The sequence below is a fragment of the Melospiza georgiana genome, chromosome 5, assembly GCF_028018845.1.
Source record: "Melospiza georgiana isolate bMelGeo1 chromosome 5, bMelGeo1.pri, whole genome shotgun sequence".
Classification (NCBI taxonomy): Eukaryota; Metazoa; Chordata; class Aves; order Passeriformes; family Passerellidae; genus Melospiza; species Melospiza georgiana.
The window spans coordinates 46,951,783-46,975,765 of NC_080434.1; the positions used below are offsets into that span (position 1 = coordinate 46,951,783).

Here is a 23,983-nt window from a genome sequence, read left to right on the forward strand (position 1 = left end):
CATGTCATCAGTAAAACTGGAGGTTTTTCATAGATGATGCGTATATTTTAAGAGTTCTTTTGTCTGAGAAGACAGCAATAAGAAATCAGAATTAAAAGAATTTAGAAATAAAAATCTCATAAGTATGGGCCAGTTTTCCCCTGAAGAATATGACAGTGTCATGCTCCTTCTTTGAGACAATTAAAACTACTTTGTCCTAAATTTCTAAGGATATTTAAAAAATCTTCCAAAACCAAAACCATGTCTTTCTCCTGGCATTAATCCATTTTTAACCTATTACAGTACTTTAAATTATTAAGTTACAGTACTTTTTGTAGCCCTTGTGGGCTCACTTCCATTATAAGAATAAGAAACAATGATCCTACTCACTCCAGGGCTGTCATTTGAGATGGAGATTGCAGAGAGTTGGGTTTTATTTGCTGTTATGGGGAGAGCTGCCACTCATAGTAGTAATAACCTGTATTATTCATAATTTGCAAATGTTTCTTCCTGATAAGTAGCATTTTTATATGGAAAGTCACCTTCAATTTTTCCTGGAAGTAACTGCGTGACCCATCATGGACAATGAGCAGCCAGATTTATAACCCAGAAACCAGAGAGGGTTTTCTACAAAATCTGGAAGGAGAGGGCTAGGATGCTGAACTGACCATCCGTAATATATTTGATCAATCTGCACAGAAAACTATTCTTTTTTAAGAATAATAAAGATAATAAAGAATGTGGTGTGTCTAAAAGGTTTTAGTGCTTCCTAAGTTGCAGTTTATTATTGTAAAGCTGTTGAAAAGTTCGCGTGTCTGATCACTGTGCCTCAGATTAGACAGGTAAGACATCTTTTAAAACTCTCCTTATGATCAATTCCAAAAAATCTAAAACTAAGAAAAGATCAATTTCTTGAGCTTTGAGGGCAAAGACACTACTGATGGGTTTTGGCATTCTTCTGCATTCAGTGGTTGGTACAATGAAAAAAAAAATGTTATGTGCTCTGTACAGAAATTATATCCTGCACAGTAAGGTGCCTTGCTGATTAACCCACAGTAAGAGCAGCTTTGTGGAGCTGGGATAAGAATGAAGGGATTGGTAGAATTATCATTATTTTGTGTTATCATTATTTTGACATAACAATATCTATGAATTTTCTTCAGTTTTCTGCTCCATTAATAAATACAATTTCTAAGTAAATCTGGCATGGGCCAAGTGCTTTGGTCTTAGGAAGGCAATGAGCAGATAAACAGGACAAACAACAGACCACAGGGATCCCATTGCTTTACAGTTTGGGCTGAGAATCTCTGAACCATTCAAACTGGAAGGCACTCAGTATTTTAGTCCATTCTTCCAAATTATTTCCTTATGGTCTTTTCCTTCAAATTTTCAAGCAAGTGCTTTCATGCTGCATCCATGCGAAGAAATTTCCTGCAGCTGGCAGGAAATTAGTTGTACCTCACTAGGAAGCTGGGAGGAGACTTTTGGTGAAGCACTAGAGTTTTGACAGTGTATTTAGCCCTGGAATATATATACTTTTTTTCTGAAGCCAGTGCCAATTCAAAACTTTTGGCAAAATATGAACTTTATAAACCAAATTTTCAGGATTCCTTCCTTTCTGCTGGATTTATGTGCATATTGTGAAAAAATTATGGAAAAGCATTGTAAGGTCATGATATGAGTTTGTGTCTCATTACAAGAGAATGATCCCATTGTAAAACCAACTCATCTCAGAGGGGTGAGAAAGAACAAAATTTTGGAAGACAGAATTACATTTTCTAAGTGTCCTTACTCATCTACCTTGACTCCTCTATTTTCTTGTTTAAGGTCTTTTAAGTTAATAAAACCTGTATATTCTGAAAGCAATATTGAGGAGAGGAAAGTGAGATGAGAGTATCTTGAAGAGTAGCCTTTTTCAAAAAAATTCATGCAATCATACTGTAGATAATTATTGCTTTCCTTTGAACAGAAATTTTTTTTCTACAATCATCAGGACTTCATAAAACAATAATCTCTTCTGTTTCCAGTTCCATGTTTGTATAGAATAAATGGTGAATGCTGGTGGAAAATATGGAAAATGATGTGAGTTTGGTGGAGAAAGGTTTATTCTCTGCGACCTGTTCCACTTCTTAAACAAACTCAAGTCCATAAAAATTACACATTTCTTCTGGGTATTCACAGGTAGCCACCATTTTGGAAAGATTATCACGTTTTTCATTAATTTAGTTACTGTCATCAGATTTTCTTTAGTCATTAAAAGGTTCAGTCATCTCTCTTTTACACAAGGAATTTTTTATGCAAAATATTCTGTAACTCTCAAAGAGAGCCCTGAACACTTGCTGCAATCAGTCCCATGACTGTTCCCTAGTGGAGTCTCTCTTAGCACAGGGGCTGGGTCTTCTGTCCTCATTTCCAGTAGTTCAGGCAAGATCTAGTTCATTAGAGGGTCATTTATGTTTTACTTATTCATAAAGGAAGAGCTGAGGCATCATCTTAGACAATATAAAAAAAGGATTTTTTTTAGAAAATACAGGCTCTATCATGCCCAATATGACTTGAGTTTTGTTGTTTGCTTTCTATTTGTAGGGAGACATCCCTAAAGACTATTACTGAGTGATTATCTCTTTGTGTTACGCCAATACTGTAATAAAAGTCCATTTACTGATGCTTATTCTTGAATTGAGACTCCAGTGACTTCTCTTTATGGATCTTTTTTCTGTTCTGACACAAACTTTGTATTCATATTAGCAATAAAAGGACAGAATACCTTGAAGAATCACAGTATCTGATCAGCCATTAATTAATTTTGAGACTTGCCTACAGAAAATTTAATTCTCTAGAACATAAACAAGTAAGAACAAAATCCATGTGCACAACTTTCCCATCTTACAGAAGGATTAACAGGTTATTAACGGACCATCTGAAGTTGTGAGAAACATCCTCATGCACACAGCGAGCCATTTCAAGCACTGCAGTAAGTGTGGAATTGAAAGCGAAGAAAGTGCAGTATGGATGAAAGCACTCCTAGTGCTTGTGTTCAGATGCAGGAGGGATGATTTCTCATAATCTTTATTGAATTGGAGTTGCAGAAGAAGCAGCATGCACTGACCTTGTCAGCGGCTGCATGTGCGTGAACGCAGCGAGTGGATGCAGTGACGCACCTCCCGACCCTGCCTTTGCACACACAGACACGATGATGCTTGCACATACTCTGCTCTTTGGTTTCCTTTCCACTAGCCATAATTAACATTTATTCAAGCAACATTAGGAAGAACATAAATATTTCAAAGAAGCTAATTACAGCATCCAAAACATCCTCCAACCTATTCGTTTAATGTGTTTTGTTCCTGCAATAGTGTAACATTAATTTCATCAAGCTATTAAACAAAACAAAACCAGATACGATAGAGAAAGACGTATTTTTTTCTCCTGTTTACAAGAATGCTTACTTGAATTTCAGTGACTTCCTTGAATAAAGACGACTGTCATAAACCATGCAAGCTTCCTATAAACTCAGATTCAAGCTTGGTGAACTTGCTCTGTCAAAATTTGCACCAATTTCAGTAGAAATATTATTTTGGTATAATATATATCTGACCTTAGTGCAAATGTACATTTTTGTTAGAAGTTATATTGTCTTTTCTAGTATATTACAAGGAGGATTATAACTATGCCCAAATCAGATTACCTTACTTATCAGGAAATGCAAAACTACCCTGATGCTCTTAGCAAAAAGGCATAGTCAAAAATTAAATGGAGTCCATACTGGGTTGGAAGTACTGGAGGAGGGTAGCCTGTAGGATTCAGACACTGTAACTCATGGCACAAACAGGGTTGAATGTGTAATGGCTACTGCTTTTGTCCATTAGCAGGAGTCTGCTGAAAATAAAATTCACATTTCAGATGAAGGATTTTCAAGCAATACAAATCCAAGCAAGAGAGAAGTTTTTTTTAATGGTAAATGGAAGACCAGAAATTTTCTACCTGAAAATTTTTTCTCATAATCTTCAAAATCTGATAGGTTTCTGTGCAAGTGGGCTCAGCAAATTTTTTCAGTTTGCAGTACTAAAACACACTGTGCACAAATGCAGCTTCTGGGCTAATCAGAGCCCTTTCACCTGAAACTAAAGTTTAAGTCAAGATGTATCTTTTTTTCAGTACTCTTAAAGCACTCTGAACCTTTCAACAGGTGCAGAATATTTACAGGTATCCAGTGCTCAAATAATAATAGACTGTAATTTATTTTATTTCACCATCTATTAAATATTTAACAAGACTGTAATAATTAAAATGCATAACAAATCAAATCTTTCCTTAGGCTAAAGCTTGGGACACTGATTCATGCAGCTGAAGCAAGATAGATTAGGGACATATCTTTCATCACTGACGACTCCCCATTTATGATAATTTCTCCAAATAAATGTGTTCTGCTTTTATTAATGAAAAAACAGAGCTAAATGCAATCCCTCAATTAAGACTGTTTAAAAAACCCTCTTTTAATTAGGCAGATATAAATACAATCATACATACAAAATATAAGCTTCTTTAGTTTATATACTGGTTTGACAACTGGCTCTCCATTGACATGAGAATTATTTCTGTCCCCAGACATATAAAGAAAAGCTTTGCTCCTGAATCTGATAAAGAAGATGCTTCTATTACTAAAAGAACTCTACAGCATCTTAGCATTCTGCTTGGCAAAGCTTTTGCAAATTTGATGGCCTATCAAAGTATCCAGGGTGGCAGAGCCCACTTTATTTCCCATACATCTGATAGAGGTGAATGCAAAGAGCAAACACCAATGCTGTGGCTATAAATTAAACTTTTGCTTTGTTTCACAGTAACAGCCACTCCTCTTGTGAGGCAGATTTACTCCACCATATACTATTTAGCCCCCAGTCAAAACCCACTGAAATGGTAAAAAAAGAGCTGAAAGTTGTTTTGGAAAACGGCAATCTACTACTGTGTTATTGTGCATTCCTTAGGAAAAACGCAGCCAAGAGAAAAAAATATGAGTGAACGTAAAAAGAAGGGGAAAAGAAACATTAAGGCAGACTCTAAATTGAGATCTCCCGTGGGAAACCATTTCTGTAGCATCAGAGCAGCACCTCATCTGTGCAGGATATTCCTGGAGCAAATGGGGAGAAAGCAGAGACAGACAGACATGTGCCACACTTCAAAGTCAGCCCTTGCTGCTGGGCTCGGTGTGAGGAGCAGGTCAGCCCTGGCCTGAGCATCTTGCTCGCTCTTGGCACTGGTGATCATCACTTGCTGGATCTGACAGCAGGAGGAACGGCAGACTTTGGGCAGCCACTGTGGTAAGCCAGACCTTGCTGTGCTTCAGGGATGGCCGGACTAAACTGCCCAAGTGCCTGAACAGATCTGCAGTCTGCGTACTTTTGACTGTCATAGAATGTAGTTGCTTTCATTATTTACAGGCACAAATGACAAGTGGGACCGAGGTCTGTAGCTGTGTTATAAGTAAAATACCTTGCTAAGCACAGTATTGGGGTTTTTAATTGCTAAACATTACCCTATCGTTGAGTTCTGTTTCGTGGTGTGGCACTACGCGTGTATTTAAGGCACAGGAAAAGTCTGGAGGCGGTCACACCTCTGCAGCCAGGGACTGCTCAGAAAATTCAGCGACCAGTCGGCGGGTGCCGAGGCAGAGGGGTGTCCGTCTGTCCATCCCCAGAGCCACCGACGGCTTCTCCCACACGCCAGCTCGACGAGATTTCCTCCCACGTTCGGCTAGCGGGGGGGGCAGGTCAGCCAGTGGCTCGGATTGCCCCGCTGTGAATCACGCCTCTCATCCCGGCGCTCCTGTTGGGACGGTGTGCGAGCCCCGGGGCCGGGACGGTGTGCGAGTGGGACAGTGTGCGAGCCCCGGGGCCGGGACAGTGTGCGAGTGGGACGGTGTGCGAGTCCCGGGGCCGCGACGGTGTGCGAGTGGGACGGTGTGCGAGTCCCAGGGCTGGGGCAGTGTGCGAGTGGGACGGTGTGCGAGTGGGACGGTGTGCGAGTCCCAGGGCTGGGGCAGTGTGCGAGCCCCGCTCCTCGGCCGGCCCCGTCCCAGCGCTCGCAGCATCCGCGGCCGCGCAGCGAGGGAGCGCTACCGTCGCTCCAACCACCGCGGCTGCTGCCGGGATCCGGGGCACTAAAACACGGGGGGTTTTGTAAAGGACGGGGTTTAACAAGGGGCCTGGAGCCCGGCCAGCGCCTCGCCTCCGTGCCTCGCAGGGACTCCCCCGCGCCGGGGCGGAGCGGCTGAGTCACCCGCGGAGCGGGGCTGCCCTCCCGAGCCGGGCTGCGGAGCCCCACGTGCCGGGGATTTAAAGAGTTGGGGCGGCGAGCGAGGGCATGCCCAGCAGAGCGGCTGACAGAGCGGAGCTCGGCGGACATGGGACACCCGTGCCACCCGCAGCGCCCCGCGGGCACCCCCGAGCGGGGCCCGAGGAGGGCAGGAGACGGCGCGGGGCTGCCCGGGGCCCCGCTGCTCCTCCTCTTCGTCCTCATCGCCTCCTCCATTTCTGCTTGCAAAGGTGAGGCTGGTCCCGCTCGCAATCCCTGCCCGTTGTCGCCGAGCAGGGTGCCCGCAGCCTTGTGGGCTCGGCTGGGCACGGCTGGGCACGGCTGGGCACGGCTCCGGGACTTGGTCTGGGCTCCTCCCGTATCCCAGCAGGATTATTCTGTCCTGGCAAAACACTCCAGCAACTTGGGGAATAGGCTTTTGTTAAAAGAGCTTTCATTTTAAGTGTCGTTTACTCTGATTTTAAAAGGTAAGAAAAGACGTGAAACAACATGTGTCACAAAATTGCAGGGCAGATTAGGATCCTCTGGCAGTCATTCCAACCTGTAGCAGTATTTATCGGGTGAGGAATCCTGAATGTTGCTATTTTTGTAGCAGGGGGCTCTTGTGAAACATCTAGCGGACTGTTTAACAAACCAGACTGTCTTTTTGACTCTATATTCCTACCTCAGATAGATAGATTAGCTGCTTAAACCTTGTAAAGTAACGTTACAAAATGCTGTGCAAGGACCATTTCTATTTTGTTTGTATTTTATTTGTGGGATTTGTTCTAGTTGTGAGGAGTTTTTTTCTGCTTTGTTTTGTTTTTTCAATATCAATAACCAAAGAAATCTAATGGCAGCATACTTAATATGTTAAAAATAAGTTCTGAGGATGTGGAAGAGGGGAGGGAAGGAAGAGGAGCACAATGGAGGGCAGTGGCACACAGTATTTCATCACTGTTCTTTCACAAATGATTGCCAGGAGCTTGTTTAGGGATGCAGTAGAGGGAAGAGAAGACATAAGATGTGAGTCCCAAGATGTGCATCTGGCATTCTACTGCCTTGAAAGAAGTTGCATTTCCTAAAGAGGGCAGAATTGAAGGGTAGGAGAGCAAATGTGCTGTGGACAGTGTCGATTTTGTAGAATGATTTCCACCTCCGTGTTCCCTTTAAATAGTACTCTTTTCTTCAATAGCACATGCTTCTTTCTTTCTTTCTTTCTTTCTTTCTTTCTTTCTTTCTTTCTTTCTTTCTTTCTTTCTTTCTTTCTTTCTTTCTTTCCTTCTTTCCTTCTTTCCTTCTTTCCTTCTTTCCTTCTTTCCTTCTTTCCTTCTTTCCTTCTTTCCTTCTTTCCTTCTTTCCTTCTTTCCTTCTTTCCTTCTTTCCTTCTTTCCTTCTTTCCTTCCTTCTTTCCTTCTTTCCTTCTTTCCTTCTTTCCTTCTTTCCTTCTTTCCTTCTTTCCTTCTTTCCTTCTTTCCTTCTCTCTCTCTCTCCTCTCTCTCTCTTGCCTTCTTTTTTTTTTCCCCTTCCCCCTATGGTTATGGTGTATATTAAAAAAAAAACTTACCGTTTCACTGTGTATGCTGTTGTGGAAATGAATGAAGTCCTGTAGGACTGCAGCCCTGTTCTGGATGGCGTGATGAAGGAACACTGCTCAGCCTTTGGAGGAACATAGTCCTAGGTGCACCAAACAAATGGGATTGCACGTGAAAGAAACATTTCTGAATATGTAGAGAAGGGTAAAGGAAAGTGAGGAGTGGGAAACAATTTATCTTCTCTGTCCAGAAGTTTATGCCACAGGCCAAAAATAAAGGAAAAAAATATAATATTCAGGCTTTCCTTCTTGTTGCACTAAGTTTTACTAATGCATGCAAGTGAATTTCTTTAGGTCTCCCTGAAAAGCCCTGGGAACCAGTCAATGGCAGAAGCAGTGTTCAGAGATGGGCAGGCAATGCTTTGGTGGGGAAGGTGTTCTAATTTGAAATGTTGCCCTGTTCCACCCTTTTAACTAGGATACTAATCCCAGGTAACACCCCAGTTTGAATACAATAATTTAAGAGCAGAAGACAACATAAGACAACTGTAGCACCTTTAATTTATTTGGCATTTTTCTTTGAAATGAAACAAAAAATTGGAAATCAGTTTCCTTGTAATGTGAACAATTCAAACATATTTTTAAAATCCCACTTCTATAGTGTGAAATTAAGAGCCTCTCTAATTCTTTTTGGGGCAAAGCAAGCATCCATAGTAATTAGTCACCTTACATCAGTGCCAGTACAAAAATGTGGTTTTGAAATCCATCCCATTCCATTAATGCCTGGAAATAAGTACTGTTGTGATTATTGTTATTAGGAGCAAATGTAAAACAATTAACATGATGGCATTTATTCCCTGCTCACTGGACATTGTGTCTAGGTCTAGATGTCCAGCACCAGTTTTCCTCCCATGGGAGTTACAGCACATCCCCTCACTGACACCATTGCGTGGTGTCTGACACACTCACGGTTTGGGGATGCTCATTTCTGCTATTGACAGAGACTCTAACAATGCACTGCTGTCAGAAATACACTGCCAGGTAAAATAACAATGGGGTAAGAGGGATATTCTGGACATTGAGCTGGAAGGGATGCTGGGACAGTGACTTCCATGCCTGCAGCCTGGGTGGGTAGAGATAGAGAAAGGAGCTCCCCCAAGTTAAGCACAGCTTCACTGCATCGTTATGCAATTAAGAACACATTTAATCTACTGAGGGACAAGCTTTTCCACATCACATATGCAAGACAGAGGAAACAAATCCAGTTACAGATGTACTGTCTATCACCTTGTCAAAACAACATGTTTGTACCATGGGCACTATTTATATGCAACCACACATTACGTAGTGCATGTTCAATTCTGCAGCTGTAGCACGTGGGAAGGCAAGAAGTAGAGTCCAGATCCTCAACTCACAGTGCATGCACTGAAGGTGAGCAGAATTCTCAGAAAACTCGAGGTTGTAGGAACTGGACTGTGATTTTCTGAGGAGGTCTCAGTGAGACCTGAGTAACTTCCACACTGTTTATTGTTCAGACATGTGAGTGTTCATATCTGCTGTGAACTTGTGATAAAGCATCCTGCTGTGTTGCTGAAAGAGAGCAGGGAAAAATCTACCAGACAAACCACAGAGCACCCAGGGTCACAGACTTCCTTGGACCAAGCAGCTCTCAGCCTTTGCAAAGGTGGAAATGTGCTAGGTATGTCTGACCTGGGACACTTACACAAATGACCTTTGCTAAGGTACAGCATTGCTGAGCACAGTTTGTGCTTCCAGGTGCACCAATGCCATCCCAAGCACTCGAATCAGATGAGGATCTGCAGCTGTTGAAAGAGGTAAGCATCATCTGCCATGTGGTATTTTCCCATTTCTTCTGTGCCCATCCTTGCTACAGTCCCACCTCACTATCCAGGGTTTCTCTTGCACAGAGTTCAGCTGTGTTTTCTTCCAGTACATCTTCCTGTATGTCTCCTATCCTGGCATCAGCAAAGAGATGAAATATCCAATTTTCCAGGTAATCTGAACAGCTGCTTCAGGAGGATGTTGAGACTAAGTGCTGAGATGTCATTCTGAGAAGATATTGTCTTGTCTCAATGGAGAGCCATGTTTGAGAACTGTCAATGACCCGGCAGACACTGTCCCTGGAAGCATCACAGTGCTCCTCACATCTGGTAGATTTATAGTCTGTACATGATACTCAGGAATTGTTTCAACTCATCCTGGCTTGCTTCTTGCATCCTCTGCTGTACACACAAGGCTGGGACACTGTTCAATCCTATTCTAGCCTCTCAATTGACTAGTCAAAGGACATTGTACTGTGTCAATTAGCCCCTCTAATATGTGGCTGCTGATTGGTATCATAACTTCCACCCTCATCTCTGAAATGAGCGTTTGTTTTGACTCTGGAGTGTGACGCATGTGTTAGCACAGGCTCTTCCCTGCCCTTTGGGAACAGATGGAGTGGCAGGGCATGACATGTGGAGAGGGTTTATCCTGCAACTTGCATGCCCTGGTGTTGCTGCAACTGTCAACTATTGTGTTGACATTTAATTTAGTAGCTTTTGATAACATTGGAAAATAAGTGACTCATCACAGGGGCAGATGCAGAGAGTAAATTTCTTCTGACTGAGACCATTACAGGAGACATTCTGCTTACTGTCATCTCCCCACAGTTCATATTGGACATAAGTTGGACATAGTGACTCAAAACCTAACCTGTTCTAGACTGGCACTTGAATGAGCCCTAGTGATGTCGTTCACCTGGGAAAAAATGGTCTCTTGGGAAGCAAGAACCTGACAACTATAAGGAGTTTTTGAAAGTTAGTTATTTACATTCTGGATTTAAAAAGCTGTTTTATACATTTCTGCATGTCTTGATAAGATTTGTTACCTTTAAGATTTGTCCCTGTAATGCCTGGAAACCAAGACAAAGGTCCTGTTGATTTCAATTAAGAAAACGGTATGCATAAGATACTAAATATTGTAAAATTTTGTAATAGAAGTAATATAAAAGTTATCATTAGAACTAGAATTATGCTGGACTGGAAAGGGTCTAAAGAAAGAGAATTAGATCTATATTTATATACCCTAAATTGACCTAGTTACTCACTCATACTAGGTCACTGAGGTTTCATAAAGTGCAAGTAAGTAATAATTCTTCCCTCTTTGCTACTTTACTAGTGGACCATTCAGGAGAGACCCTGCCTCTAAGTAAACCTGGTGTATTCCAGGAATGGCTCTGAGTTTGTAAATTTGAGAACTTTGTCACTAAGTATTTTGTTTCATTACTTGTCTCTTACTTCCTTTGTTTCTTTATGTTAATTAACCAACCCCAAGCAACTTCTAATCTACCCTTAGGCCACATTTCTAAGACAGGGGAGAAAATTTTGGAGAAGAAACATAAAATATAGAAACTATTAAATTTTTAAAAATGAATTAACAGAAATGGTAGCTTTTCCTCCATCCTTGCTTTGTCTGCAAAGGTTTTAGCTGAAAGATACAGTTGTGTTGAACAATTGCAAAGCAGTCTCTGGCTTGTTCTGCTACTGAACTGTGGTAGTTCTCTGTGTCAAGTAAATAAACAAATAAAACCCAAGCACAAACAGCCCCCAAGAGGAAACAGCCCTTTCTTTAACATAAGCTTCCAAAATTACTTCAGCTTGATTTTATCTCATTCATTGCTGACTTCTTCCTCTGTACTTTCTTACTTTGAAGTAACACTTACTCTAACACATTCAAACACGTGTAAGATGAAGGAAAAAGAGAACAGATTGGATGTGTTACTAACAAAACCTATTTGAAAAGGGAATCCTGTGAGCTATTAGTTTTTCCACTATATCTGCTAATGCTTTTTCATAGACTGTCTCTGGAGAAATGAATCATCTCTTGTTCTGAAGTGCTCAATAAGCACTATTTTTTTAAATTTCTTTTTTCCTTTAATGTTTTCTTTGCTAATGCATGTTGCTTAGGGCTTTTTCTCTATAAAAAATTTGCAAGAACAATTGCATTGCCTGCTCTATCAAAAAAAAAACCCCAAAACCACTATGTTTTTGAAAGCCTGTGAACAACATTGGCAAAAATATTTTTTTGTCTAACACTAAGAAATATTACATGGAAAAAAATAGCATATACTCATTGAGATTACTAGGATACAACTTTGAAGTTACTTAATAAAATTGTAAGTTGCTTTTTGCCATCATTATTAAACTGTGCAACTTCATTTGCAGTACTGGAGACTTTTCCTTACAGAATACTCCAAGCTTTCAGCGCTGGTAATATTATTTCTCTGAACTCAAATACCTGTTATTCCATTTCTTATTCCTTCTCTATTAATAACTTCAGTAAAAATTAATCAGCTCTTTCATCTTGGAAAAGAGACAGAAGGAGGATGTAATTAATACAAGGTTATGAACCTTAGGGAGAGGATGGGCAGGAATCACTTGTTTGGTACTTCCAAGATGATGACAGCATGGAATGAAGACAGCTTTGAAAAGACTGGTGTAGACAAACAGTAATGGTGCTTCACACAGTGTTTAGGAAACTTCTGGCACAAATTGAGTGGCGTGCATAACGTGTGCCAGCACATATCATAATCACTCAAGGGATGCATGTGTCATACACCTGTAGGGATGCAGTAATCCAATTGAAAGAGTTGTGTTTGAGGATTGATCCTTGAATCCCTTGCCTTAGTTCTGTTATTTTCTTCACAGTTTTGTATAATTCAAAGATATTGCAGAAGAGATTCAAGTTCATAGTTCATGCTGCATATGCTTACAATTATAACTTAAAATATGACTTAGTCTGAGAAGTTTGCAGTTAGGAGAAGTATGTGCTGGGTACAGAATAAGAGTCACAGATACGTATGTTTGTTCAGATCATACAAATATAAGTTTGTTGCTGCTGTTGTTTTCTTTTTTTTTAATATGGTTAAGACCCTTTCCCCCTTTAAATGCAAGGTATTTAATGAATGGACCTATAAGGATGTCTTACAATAGGCAAGCATGCCATGCCATCAGCTGCACTTACCCTTTTCTGAAAATATGCATATTTCACTTGTTTTTATTACTCTGACTTCCTAAAAAAACCTGTGTGAACTCTTACAGATAGATGAGGCATGTTCTGCTTACCTGTCCACAGACTCTCAGCCTCAGGTGAGTCAGACAGAGGTAACTACTATTTGGATACTGTTTGTTATATGTAGTAGAATTGGAAGTGTGATACCTGAGTTCCTGTTTTCTTTGTATTAGGTATCCAGTACACTGGAAGAACTTTGTTTTTTGATCATGGGATTTCTCCAGAAACCACAGGTAACACACACAAAAGGCTGCTTAGCATTTTTGAAGCCTGATCTCTTACTGTGCCATTGTCTACAATGAATTCTGAGGACCTAAAATGCAAAGTGTCATTCAGCACTGGAAGTACTTCTATCAGTTTTTACTGTGAAATGCCATGTGCCAGAATGTAACACCTTGTAAAGACAACAGGGATACATCAATGTTTGGAAAATTTTCTCCAGGTTCAGTACAAACTGTTAGGTGTTTTTATGGCTCTAGACTAGAAAAACTAGGAATTCTCAACAGACAAAGAAATTTACTTAGGAGAGTGAATCTCCTAAGTAAAGGAGATGAACAAGGGAACATCTGGTAAACACATCTGACTCTTCTAGGGCAGAGTAATCAATGCTCTCTACAGAGTTTGAAATTATTAGTTAGATTGATAAGCAAAGGCATAAAATACATCTGCCAAGGAAGAAGGATATTTCAACCCAGTACTGAAAAGATTATGTATTTAATCAAAATTATCAATTGTTCTTTTTATTTTTATGAATAAAAGCCTTTCCACCAACTATTATTCCCACAGGGTTTCGATGAGAAAGACAACACCAAAAGGGTAAGATGTCTATATATGTCCTACAATCCCACTAAAAAAGGCAAGAAAATCTTAAAACTCTTGCCCTGCTTTGTAGTAAAACCCCACTTTTAATTTTTTTTGAACAGTTCTTATTTCATTATTCTAAGACTCATGACTCGGGCAACTCAGACATCATGGTAAGTTGCATAGCCCCTCCTTATGAGTGAGTACATGTGTGCTTGTATGCAAAACCAAGGCAATATTCCTTTTTGCAGTATAGCAAAAGGAATATTGCCAACTGTATAGCAAGCTCAGGACTGGGAGTTGCATGTTTACAGCACAGAAGGGGTTTTAATAATATGGGAGAGGATGATCAGTACTGTACAGTTGTGGAAAAAAAATCTAAAAAACTCACCTGAACATTCATGGAAACCCAACTGAATCTTAATCTTGCAGTTTCAAATTTTAAGAATGAGAACAAATACTTTTTTTGGGTATTGGGACATAACACATGCAGTGATACAATGTGGACTTACAGGACCTGAGAACATGACCATAACTATTAGATACTCTTGAAAGCATTTTTATTAATTTTTAATTACACTGTATTAAGTCATTTGCACATGTCATAAATATGTAGAGCCAAAATAGTATTTAAGTCTCACTTGGACTTTGGAATATATTTTGAATGAAAAACATAGTTTAAACCATGGCCAAGAATTGTTGCTCTAAAAGTATTCTCATAAACCAACAAGCCAAGTACATGATCCAGTCTTGCTTTTGAGATGCAAACATGCTCTGTTATCTGTTATCTCTACATCTATGCACCACAGGATTTTGAGTTAAACATATTCATATTTTCTTGTTTCTTAACAATCATTCTTATATGCCAATGTCCATTTTTGCCTTGTTCTTTACATTTCTTCAGAAGCATGTGGTGTGTTTCCTAGAAAGTGACATTACTCATATTGGTGTCAGTGTTTTCATGCTACAGCAGCTTTGGAGGCTTTAATGGCAATTAATGCACAGTGAAATGAGCTATTTCTGCTGCTGCCCCTGCTTAAAAGGTTACTGCACTCCACTGCACCACCATCCTGAATACCATTGCTGCTGCTCCCAGAGATCGCTGCTCTCTCACTTTTGGTTTAGCTGTTCAGATGACAATTTTCTAGCCATTCTCAGAGGTGCTTACTTAGGTGAGATCCATCATTCTCACCTTTATAAGCTCTCTCCACTGGCTGCAAGACAGAGCCCAAGTGGTTAGCTGGGATGTTCATTAACTACTTCAATCACAGCAGATTCCTACTTTTTTTAGGTATTATGATCCTATATTGCTTACCTTAGGCAGATAGCACAAAATTGGCTACAAATAAGCAAATTCTTTTTACCTATTAAGTAAAACAGCACGTTGGTAACTCTGGTTACTTCATATATTATAATTCTCTTAATTGCATTACTTTTCAAAGTAGTATTGTAGCAAAAATGCATTGCTTTTTAAATTACATTTATATGAGTGGAAGGTTTAAATTGGTTAATGGAACACAGGTTTTTTACACTTTAATTTTTCCTGTGGACCTCTCTCCAAAATCCCACATAGCTGTGTTTTTCCAGGGCAAGTACTTAGGCTGCACACAATGACACTGTGCATAATTAGGCTGTCTGCAAGCTAAAAGTCTTGTTGAACACAAGGAATTTCATGATCAGAGCTTAGATAGAGTGACCAGTGCCATGGTTACAAATGTCCCTTGAGAATGGATTTCTACTGTACACAGTTCTTTAGCAAAAAATAAATTTTTTTGTTGCCATTTATTTTGAAGTAAAATGAACTTCTCAGTACAACAGAGGTTGAAGCTGCTAACTTCTATAGTAGAAAATTGCAGAGGTGTTAGTAGGAATACTGTATGGCAATATTCTCAGTACCACTCATAGAGACTGAACAAAATTTGAATAATTCCAGGAGTCTGTAAATGGTTCTTAACTTTCAGTTAGCAAAGGTGAAGATACACAGCTTTTCCCTCCATCACTCTGTGTAGTGTAAATATAAATGTTGATTTCTGTTTGTTGTCAAGTCAAAATGTTTAAAAAATAAGTTTTTCAATTAATCAATTTCTCAGTCTTCAGTCCTTTATTGGTGCATGTTTGGTCCATGAGTCAATACTGCAGAAAGAGACTTTTTGTGCATCATAAGGGCCAAATTCCACTGTTGCTCATGTGTGTGTGTTCGTGTCCTCTCAGTCATCTGTCCTGCATCCTTTACTGCAACTCGTTCCTCAGCTTAATGAGAGAAGACTGAAGAGATACAAACTGGACGTATGTAAACTGAAACTCTGCATGCTTATGTTCTTACACTTTGTGATTCATTATCTGTTCCAAAAATGCCCTTGTAGACCTTTCTGCTTCTATATTTTGGTTGGTCTACCCAAATCTTGATGTCAGAGAATGTTCTTCAGGAAGGGTTATCTTGCTGTCATCTTTTTTCTTCCTCATATTGGGAAGAGCAACAGAACCTGCTGTACATAAACACATCCACCTCTCTCCCTGGCTAGATAAGGAATTGAAAATGTACGTGAGTGAAGGAGGAAACATGCTCTATTAAATTCATTCTTTCTCCCCAGTTTGAAACAGCACCAGACTTTTTCACAGCTTTGATTCCTCTTGAGCCACAGCCTGCCTGATAGGATATGATCTAAGAAAGAAGACTCAAGCATTATTTTGGCTAGTCAATATAAGAGACTGAGCAAAATACCTTCTAGAGGGCAGTCATTCAAATAAAACTCTAAGTAATCATACATCTTCATGGATACATATTTTTCTGTGTACATATATACATGCAAGTTTGTGAATAAACTTGCATATTTATTATTTATTAACTCAAACAAGAACATGTAATCTTTAAGGAGGGTCTGGTTGTAAGAGAAAAATCACATTAACATAAATCACAGTTTCTCACTAGTAATTTTACTTTTTCTGTTCTGGATGAATTTCTTAATCTTGCAACAGCTGCCAATTTTGTTCCTGTTTTCAGTTTTTTTCACACATCGAATAGAAAAAGTAGAAAATATTACATATGAATACCATTAGACTCAAATGGCAATGTACAGAAAAATTTTTACCCTTTTGAAATATAAAAAATTATAGTAGTGATCAGATTATAAATCCAAGATGGGTGTTTCAAACGCAGATAATGCTAGAATTACAATAGAAATAAAAATCATACAGATTTTTTATGTACAGTAAGAAACTGAATACAATGCTATATGTGATGAATTGAAGTCAGAATTAGAATTAAGACACAAAAATTATGTGTAGTTTTAACTCTACTTCCTTTGAAAGCTTCCCTGGATTGAATCTACTTCTGTAGTTTGGAAATGATGGGAGTCATCCTGTTTTACACAATTCTCACAGCATTAGAAGAGAACAGGTGTGATTCCTTTCTATGACACTTCACCTTATGATCACTTCACCAAGAGATTACAGCAACCCAGTTTTTAGTTGGGAAATACCCCTATTGCTAGATAAAAGCCATCTTAATTTTAATGTTCTGGTAAGCATAACACTACAATGTTTTTGTTTCTCAAGTTTACTGTCTCCCCACCAGCAGGGCAGACACGTCACTTCTCTCTGATGCCAACAGAAGCAAGTAAAACACTGTGATTAAGCTTATGTGTTCTCTAATCATGAAGGTCTCATTAAAGCAACTGGATACTTCATGTTTTTTACTTATTGTATTTTAATAGAATTTCTATTGTCTTCATCATTTGTTAGCCTCCTTGCTATGTGGATCAGCAGGCAGCTGTTTCACCCTGTGTGCAGCGTGGACAGGATAGACTATCACATGTACTGCTCTTTGGCACTTAATGTGAGAGGGGTGGTTATGGCACATCTTTGGGAACAGTCTGGGGTCTTATTCCTGGCAGAAGCCCAAGCATTTCTGATATTTAAACTTTGTATTTAAACTTTGCATTTCCAATATTTAAACTTTGTATTTTTGTCCTCCTGCAAGATGCAAAAAGCAACTCTCTCTGTAGAGACCGCTGTCATGAAGACAGTCTTGTTGTGCCTGGGTAGTGAGCCCTGGAAAATCAGAGGCAAAGGCTGTTCCTCATTTCTAGTGCCATTAAGAAGCAATCTGAGCTGATTTAAAACTTCAGGTGGAATTTGTTCCATTCATATGTTCTCTTCCATTTCTACATGACAACATAGACTTTGTGTTGCTGACATGGGGAAATACACATAAAGCATTTAAGGAGTAAAACTGTATGTAGTACTGAAGAAATATTTTTTATATATACATAAACATCTCTCTGTATGTATTAATTTACAGCTGTTGTTATAATTTAAAATACCTTTTTCTTCAGGAAGAACTTCAAGGACCTGGAGTGATTCAAAGCAGAGGCTACTTCTTCTACAGGGTATGGTTTGTTAAATTTTTTTTTCTTTTTGTTTTGTGGTGAGAGGTTAAAAAAAAAGTGGAGAAATAACTGAATTACAGAAAGAATTACTGTGATTAAGGATATTTTTTTCAGTTAGACCATTCCACCCTACGAGACATCTCCAGGTCTGCTCCTGACATTTCCTTGTATTAAAATAAAGGCATTGTAGGAATTTTTTAAAAATCATATTCCTAGGTTTGTGTATACATGAGACCATTCTGTGCCTTAAGAAGTCATTGGTTATTTCGTCTCTATTTGCTAGGGAAAGTTCTAGAAAATATGGCATCTTGGAAAATCTTTGTAAAGCATTGTTCAGCAGGGTATGTTTGCACATGATATAAATGATATAATGATATAACTGATATAAATATGATTCCACCCTTACACACTATGCTAGGTCTGACCTTGCCATTTTCCTTCTGTTTTGACCAGTAAGGTAAGAAACTAGATACAGAAATTCTCATGAGACTGAATCTACTGCGTTCATCTTTTACACCATAGAGGCTTTTTCCTTCACTTTAGCAAAATTGAAAAGGTGGCAATCAGACTTTCTGACATTTCTGCTTAAATAAGAAAGTGGCTGATGGCTTTAAATAAAAATGTTGCTACGGATGTAATCAATGATCCTAAAGGTCTTTTTGCAAACTAAATTATTCTATAATTCAAATGAAAAGACCAGAGATTTGTATAGTTACATTTCTTAAGTATCAGGCTTGGATTCTTAGAGTTGTTATGACTGGCCAAATTTATGGGTAATATTAACATTGGTGCATTCATGCTTCCAGAGTAAAAGGCAAATCCATATTAAGCCCAGGAAGAAATTTTTATCAGATTTAACAGAAGTTGTATCAAGTCCCTCACTAGTGCAAAATATTTCTGAAAAACAGTACAGTAAAAAGAGAAAAAGTCCTTGCCTATATCAAAGAATACAGTCTAAAAAGAAAATCATTGAGAGTGACATGTACTTGTTTGTTGATAGCAACAAGCACATATAGTGCAATAATTCCAACAGTCAGAAAGCACATTTTAAGAAAATGCAAAAAGAATAAGGATTAACAATCTCTTGAAGTGACTTCTTACAGTTTTCTCCCCCTTATAAACTCATACAAGATAGAAAAATCATTCTTCAATTGATTTGCAGTAAATTTTAGTATATAATTACCCCCCAGAGGTAGATACAGATTAAACAATAACTTATCTTAGGTCTATCTTTGACAATAATCACAATGACACTGCTGAGAAATTCACTAATTTCTATACACACCAAATTGTTAGGGGCTTTGTTACTAAATTCTGTCAGTTTTACAGAATATATAACTTACTGAATATTTGTCTTTCAGCCACGTAATGGAAGGAGATCGGTGGGTTTTCGCTAAGGAGGTATTTATTTAATACTTTTGATCATGATCTACATGTAAATTAGTTCATTTTTATCCAAATAGACCACAATTTTTTTGTTGAGAAGTTGTCTCAGAAAGCCTTTAACTGTGTAATTGGCTTAGATTTCCACCCACAAACTTTTCCCAGATGTTAAATACACTTAGATGTGTTAATTACTTTTATCTTCAGGGGAAGTGAATATAAGCTGTAGGTATTCAGTTCCCAGAACAGAGAGCACAGAGGTGTTTCAGGCAGCAAGAAATGGAAAATATCCCACATTTGTAAACAATTTGGAAAGTACTGACGATGACAAGTAAATCTAAGGAGGAACTGAGTCAACTACCTGTCAAAAGAATGCTGAGAAGTAAACTGACAACCTGAAGGTAACTCCCTAATCTTGCAAAGATAAAAACTCACACTGAAACTGAGTGCAAACTTCAGGATTTAATTTCAATGCCTGCAACTATCTGGAGAGATGTAAAAATGTAGACCAATACTATGTTTTTCTAATGTATTTTATTCTGCCATCATTTTTAAGTGTTATATCAACTTAGAGTTATATCAACAGCTAATGCTCTATCTTATTTTTCAGGATTATAGATTCCTGACTTAGAACTAAAACTGCAGGAATGCTGAGTACATGGACATACTGTTTTCCTTACAATAATTATTCATTATTAATGTACAATTAGAAATCACTCTAATGTAAATATTCTTAAGCCAGAATCTGTTAAGAAGGTCTTTACTATCTTGATTATATTAAAAGCATATTAAAAGTATTTGTTTCCTAGTGTTATGATGTTTACAACCACATGTAATTCAACTGTAAAAGAGTCACTGTTTGCACACAACACTGTCTGTTTGCACACAATAGACATTGCCTCTAAAACCCTGTTAAGCAAATTTTCCCTTCTAAATAAAGGCCCTCAGCCAGTCAGTTGTTTTAATGAGAATGTTTGCAATCAAGACTCCTGTGTTTTTTCCGGAATATGTTGTGATTTGTGTGTTTCACCATCTGAAAAAAAAAAAAGAGAATTCCTTTTCCCTTGATAAAAGGAACCTGAACAAGTTGCATGTTTTGAAGAAATATTGTGACTTAAATTCAACTAAAATATAATGGCATTCTTTTTTAGCTATTAAGAACACAGATGCACGATGGTTCTCGTTTGGAAGAAGACTTAATTGCAAATGGGCTCACAATTCATTTGAAAACTCAAGTGCTTTTGATGGAGACTGAAAGAAAAGCTACTCAGAAGCACAAGTTACCCTTACAATCTTCCCAGCTCTTCTCTCCGAGTTTATTTTCACACCAAAATTGTGTTAAATTATGTTGTTGAGGTTGTAATTATATTGAAAGTAACTAATCACTCACAAGGAGATGATCTTTAAGTCCCTTCCAATCCAAACCATTCTGTGCTTCTGTGACTCAGTTTAGAAGTGGGCCAAAATTTTTAACATTGTATTGGCTGGTCATGGTTTGAATTGGCCTCAGCATTACTGCTCCTGCTTCTGCACTTTTGGATGAGCAATAAAACTTCAGAAGGTAGTTGGAAAAATTATGGCCTCAGAGGAAGCCAAATTGAGAAGATCTTTTCCTCTTCTTGCCCACTTGTTTTTGCTCTGCACTTTAATAATTAACACTTCCTATAACAAAATTTGTTCAATATTCATGGTTTAATTTTAATGATTTTGACTTAGTTATTTTGAAAAAGATCCTGAATTAAACATTCAATGCAGATCATGACAAGTGGTATGACATCTAACGTGTACAGATAATTAAGTTACAGAATTTCATAAGGAAGCCAGTCAGTGCAAGGAAGATTACCATTCTGAATTATTAGTAGCAATCCCCCCCTGTATTTCTGTATTTTCCTGTATAGTTATAACTAAATAAAGTCCTTTTTCCCCCCTCTCTCTTACCCAGAGTTATGACAAATTTAACTAATTTCTGAAATAAATACATATTTTTCTTTCATTAGTTCTACATTACATCTGCTTATTACTTTTCATGCATTTAAAATGCTTGGTGACTCTGGAGAACAAAGGTGGACTTCTTTTGTTTGGTTGGTTGGTTTGGGTTTTTTGTGTTTCTAGTGAAACCATATGAATGAATGAATCTTGAAGAATTAAAGGAAGCTGAAGCTGGCTTTAATGAGACTGATAGGAAAGCTATTGATATGTACAGGTGTGGTGAGAGATATCCATCCAGATTAGCAGTGCACATATCACTACTGTACATGCTCCTAAAAATTAAACTCATAATCTTTTGAATAGTAACGTCTGCTGACTCACACAACTGCCTTTTTTTACTTTCTACTCTTTTGACATCAGATAGAACTCCTGATTGCCAGTGGCACAGAGAAACAGTTTGCACCATATTTGGCTTTGATGTTCTCTTAGGGCAAAACCATTTCCTCTGAAAGCTAGATATTTAAAAGACACTGTTGACCAGGCCACAGTGGAAAGCACTGTTACACATCCTCACTTGAGCTGAGGATGCACTGAGCCATGGTGTGTTTGGAGGTGTGCTGTGTTTGAAGTGTCACAGTGTCAACATTTGTCCCAGTTACATGAGTAGGGCTCATTCTCTTTCTGCCTGATTAAAGGGTACCCCGCACTCTGCCACACCAAAGACGACTCTGCACACTAAAGACACATTCTGCTAGTCTTCAGACTTTGTGCAATGATGAGAAATGTTCAAATAAAGAAGCTCTGAATCCCATTTTCTTTCTCCTGTTTTGGATAGAGTTTTCTGTGCATTTCAAGCCAGAAAGAATGGACAATTGGTTCTGGGTATCCCATTTCTCTCATGTGCACAAAAAAAAAATAGGAAAAACAATATCTAGTGTCTCCAGTTTTGTGATAGATAATGTTTTGCATATGGGGTACTTACCACCTATATGAGGATGGCATGCCATTAAAGAAGAAAACTGTATTTTAGTGCTGGAATCAAACTGTTCAGAATTTTTAATTGATTAAGTAATTAATTTGACTATTATGAGCAGAATACATTTCTTCTTCTAGCATAGCACTCATTTCCAGTACAATATAGTTTCTAAATATATTACTGTAATAAAAATGCAAATTATTATGAATTACTATAATAATTACTATAGTTTCACTATATCATACATTAAAATTTTTGTGCTGTAGTGGTGGTAGCTGCAGAACCACAGCATCACAGAATGGGGCAATCTGGGTGAGAAAACAGTGGGTCACAGGTCCAACACCCCTGCTCCAGCAGGGTCATTCCAGAGCACATGGCACAGGATGGCATCCAGCCAGTTCTTGACTATCTCCAGTGAGGGAGACTTCACAACCTCTCTGGGCAACCTGTAGCAGGGCATAGCCAGCCACAGAGTAAAGAAGTTCTTCCTCATATTCCAGTGGAACTTCCTGTGCATCAGTTTCTGCCCATTGTATCTTATGCTATTGCTTGGCACCATCCTCTGACACCCGCCCTGCAAATACTTACAGACTTTGATGAGGTCCTGTCAACAGGTCCCCTCTCAGCTCTCTCTTCTTGAGGCTGAACAGGCCCATTCCCTCAGTCTTTCCTTATAGGAGAGATGCTCCAGACAATAAACTCGTGTGGTTTTAAAAGCCAGCAATGGATCCCTAAAAAACAGCTATTGTGTTTGGTTTGCCTCTTATTCAAAGTAGATTTCAATGACTTTTCTATTTCTTACCTCAGGAAAATGTTCATTTGAAGTTTACATTGAAGGAAGGCACAGGGGAGACCAAATCAAGTCTATAAATACCTGAATGGAGGGTATAAAGCAAACAGAGCCAAGGTGTTTCCAGTGGTGCCCCATGACAGGACCAGAGGACGTGGGCACAAACTGAAATGCTGGAGGTCCCTTCAGAATACCAGAGAACACTTTTTTACTGTGAGGGAGAACAACTGAAATGTTGCACAGTCTTCTCCCTTGGTGTTTTTCAGAAGCTGTCTGGAGATGGCTCTGGACAGCCTGCCCAAGGTTGATGCTACTTGAGCTGGAGGGTTGAATCAGGTGACCTCTCCTCCAAGCCCAGCCAGGCTACAATTCTGGAAATCTGTGATACACAGCACACTGTTCTTAGGCACAACTGGGGCACAATCAACCTTATTCAACTATTTAATAGGACTACACCAATCATTTTACTTACAGTGCCATACAGAGTCAATGTGCTTGTGAATTTGGGTTCAGAAAACTTTGGCCTTTGTATCGACTTCAGCAACTGTTGCTTTACCAGACATTCATGTGTATATTTTTGTACATAATTTACAAGTTACTCTGCTGAGTTCTGCCCAGCATTATATTGTAACTAAGAAAAATGAGGCATGCAGTTTACACAATATAAAGAAGCTAATGTGATCAAAACATTTTTTCTATCTAGATTCTACCTGTACTTACTGCTGTTGAATTGTTAAAATGACTAAAATAATTATAGGACTAACACAGTGTATCTAGTAATGTACTCTCAGAGAAAGAAAATAATTCACATAAATATGTGGAAATTGTGAACCAAAACT

The 23,983-nt window shown here is 38.7% G+C and overlaps 1 protein-coding gene across 2 annotated transcripts; it reads left to right on the plus strand.

Annotated features, from left to right (window-relative positions):
- Positions 1-6,267: 6,267 nt before the first annotated feature.
- NMU (neuromedin U) lies at positions 6,268-20,246 on the plus strand. Of its 2 annotated transcripts, XM_058025283.1 has the most exons (10): positions 6,268-6,521; positions 9,581-9,639; positions 12,907-12,954; positions 13,051-13,110; positions 13,664-13,693; positions 13,801-13,851; positions 15,890-15,964; positions 18,013-18,066; positions 19,428-19,467; positions 20,060-20,246. In XM_058025283.1, exons 1-9 carry the CDS (start codon positions 6,380-6,382, stop codon positions 19,461-19,463), a joined length of 555 nt encoding a protein of 184 aa, XP_057881266.1. In that variant the 5' UTR covers positions 6,268-6,379; the 3' UTR covers positions 19,464-19,467; positions 20,060-20,246. The 2 variants fall into 2 exon arrangements, with proteins under 2 accessions (XP_057881266.1, XP_057881265.1); XM_058025282.1 differs by lacking the exon at positions 15,890-15,964.
- Positions 20,247-23,983: the final 3,737 nt, after the last annotated feature.

What these genes read in the sequence shown, in the direction of transcription:
- NMU (XM_058025283.1), top strand. Translation starts at nt 6,380, where the DNA reads ATGGGACACCCGTGCCACCCGCAGCGCCCCGCGGGCACCCCCGAGCGG. An exon ending in TGAAGAGATACAAACTGGAC is followed by an intron (nt 15,965 to 18,012) that starts GTATGTAAACTG and finishes CTTTTTCTTCAG; the next exon opens with GAAGAACTTCAAGGACCTGG. An exon ending in GAGGCTACTTCTTCTACAGG is followed by an intron (nt 18,067 to 19,427) that starts GTATGGTTTGTT and finishes TTTGTCTTTCAG; the next exon opens with CCACGTAATGGAAGGAGATC.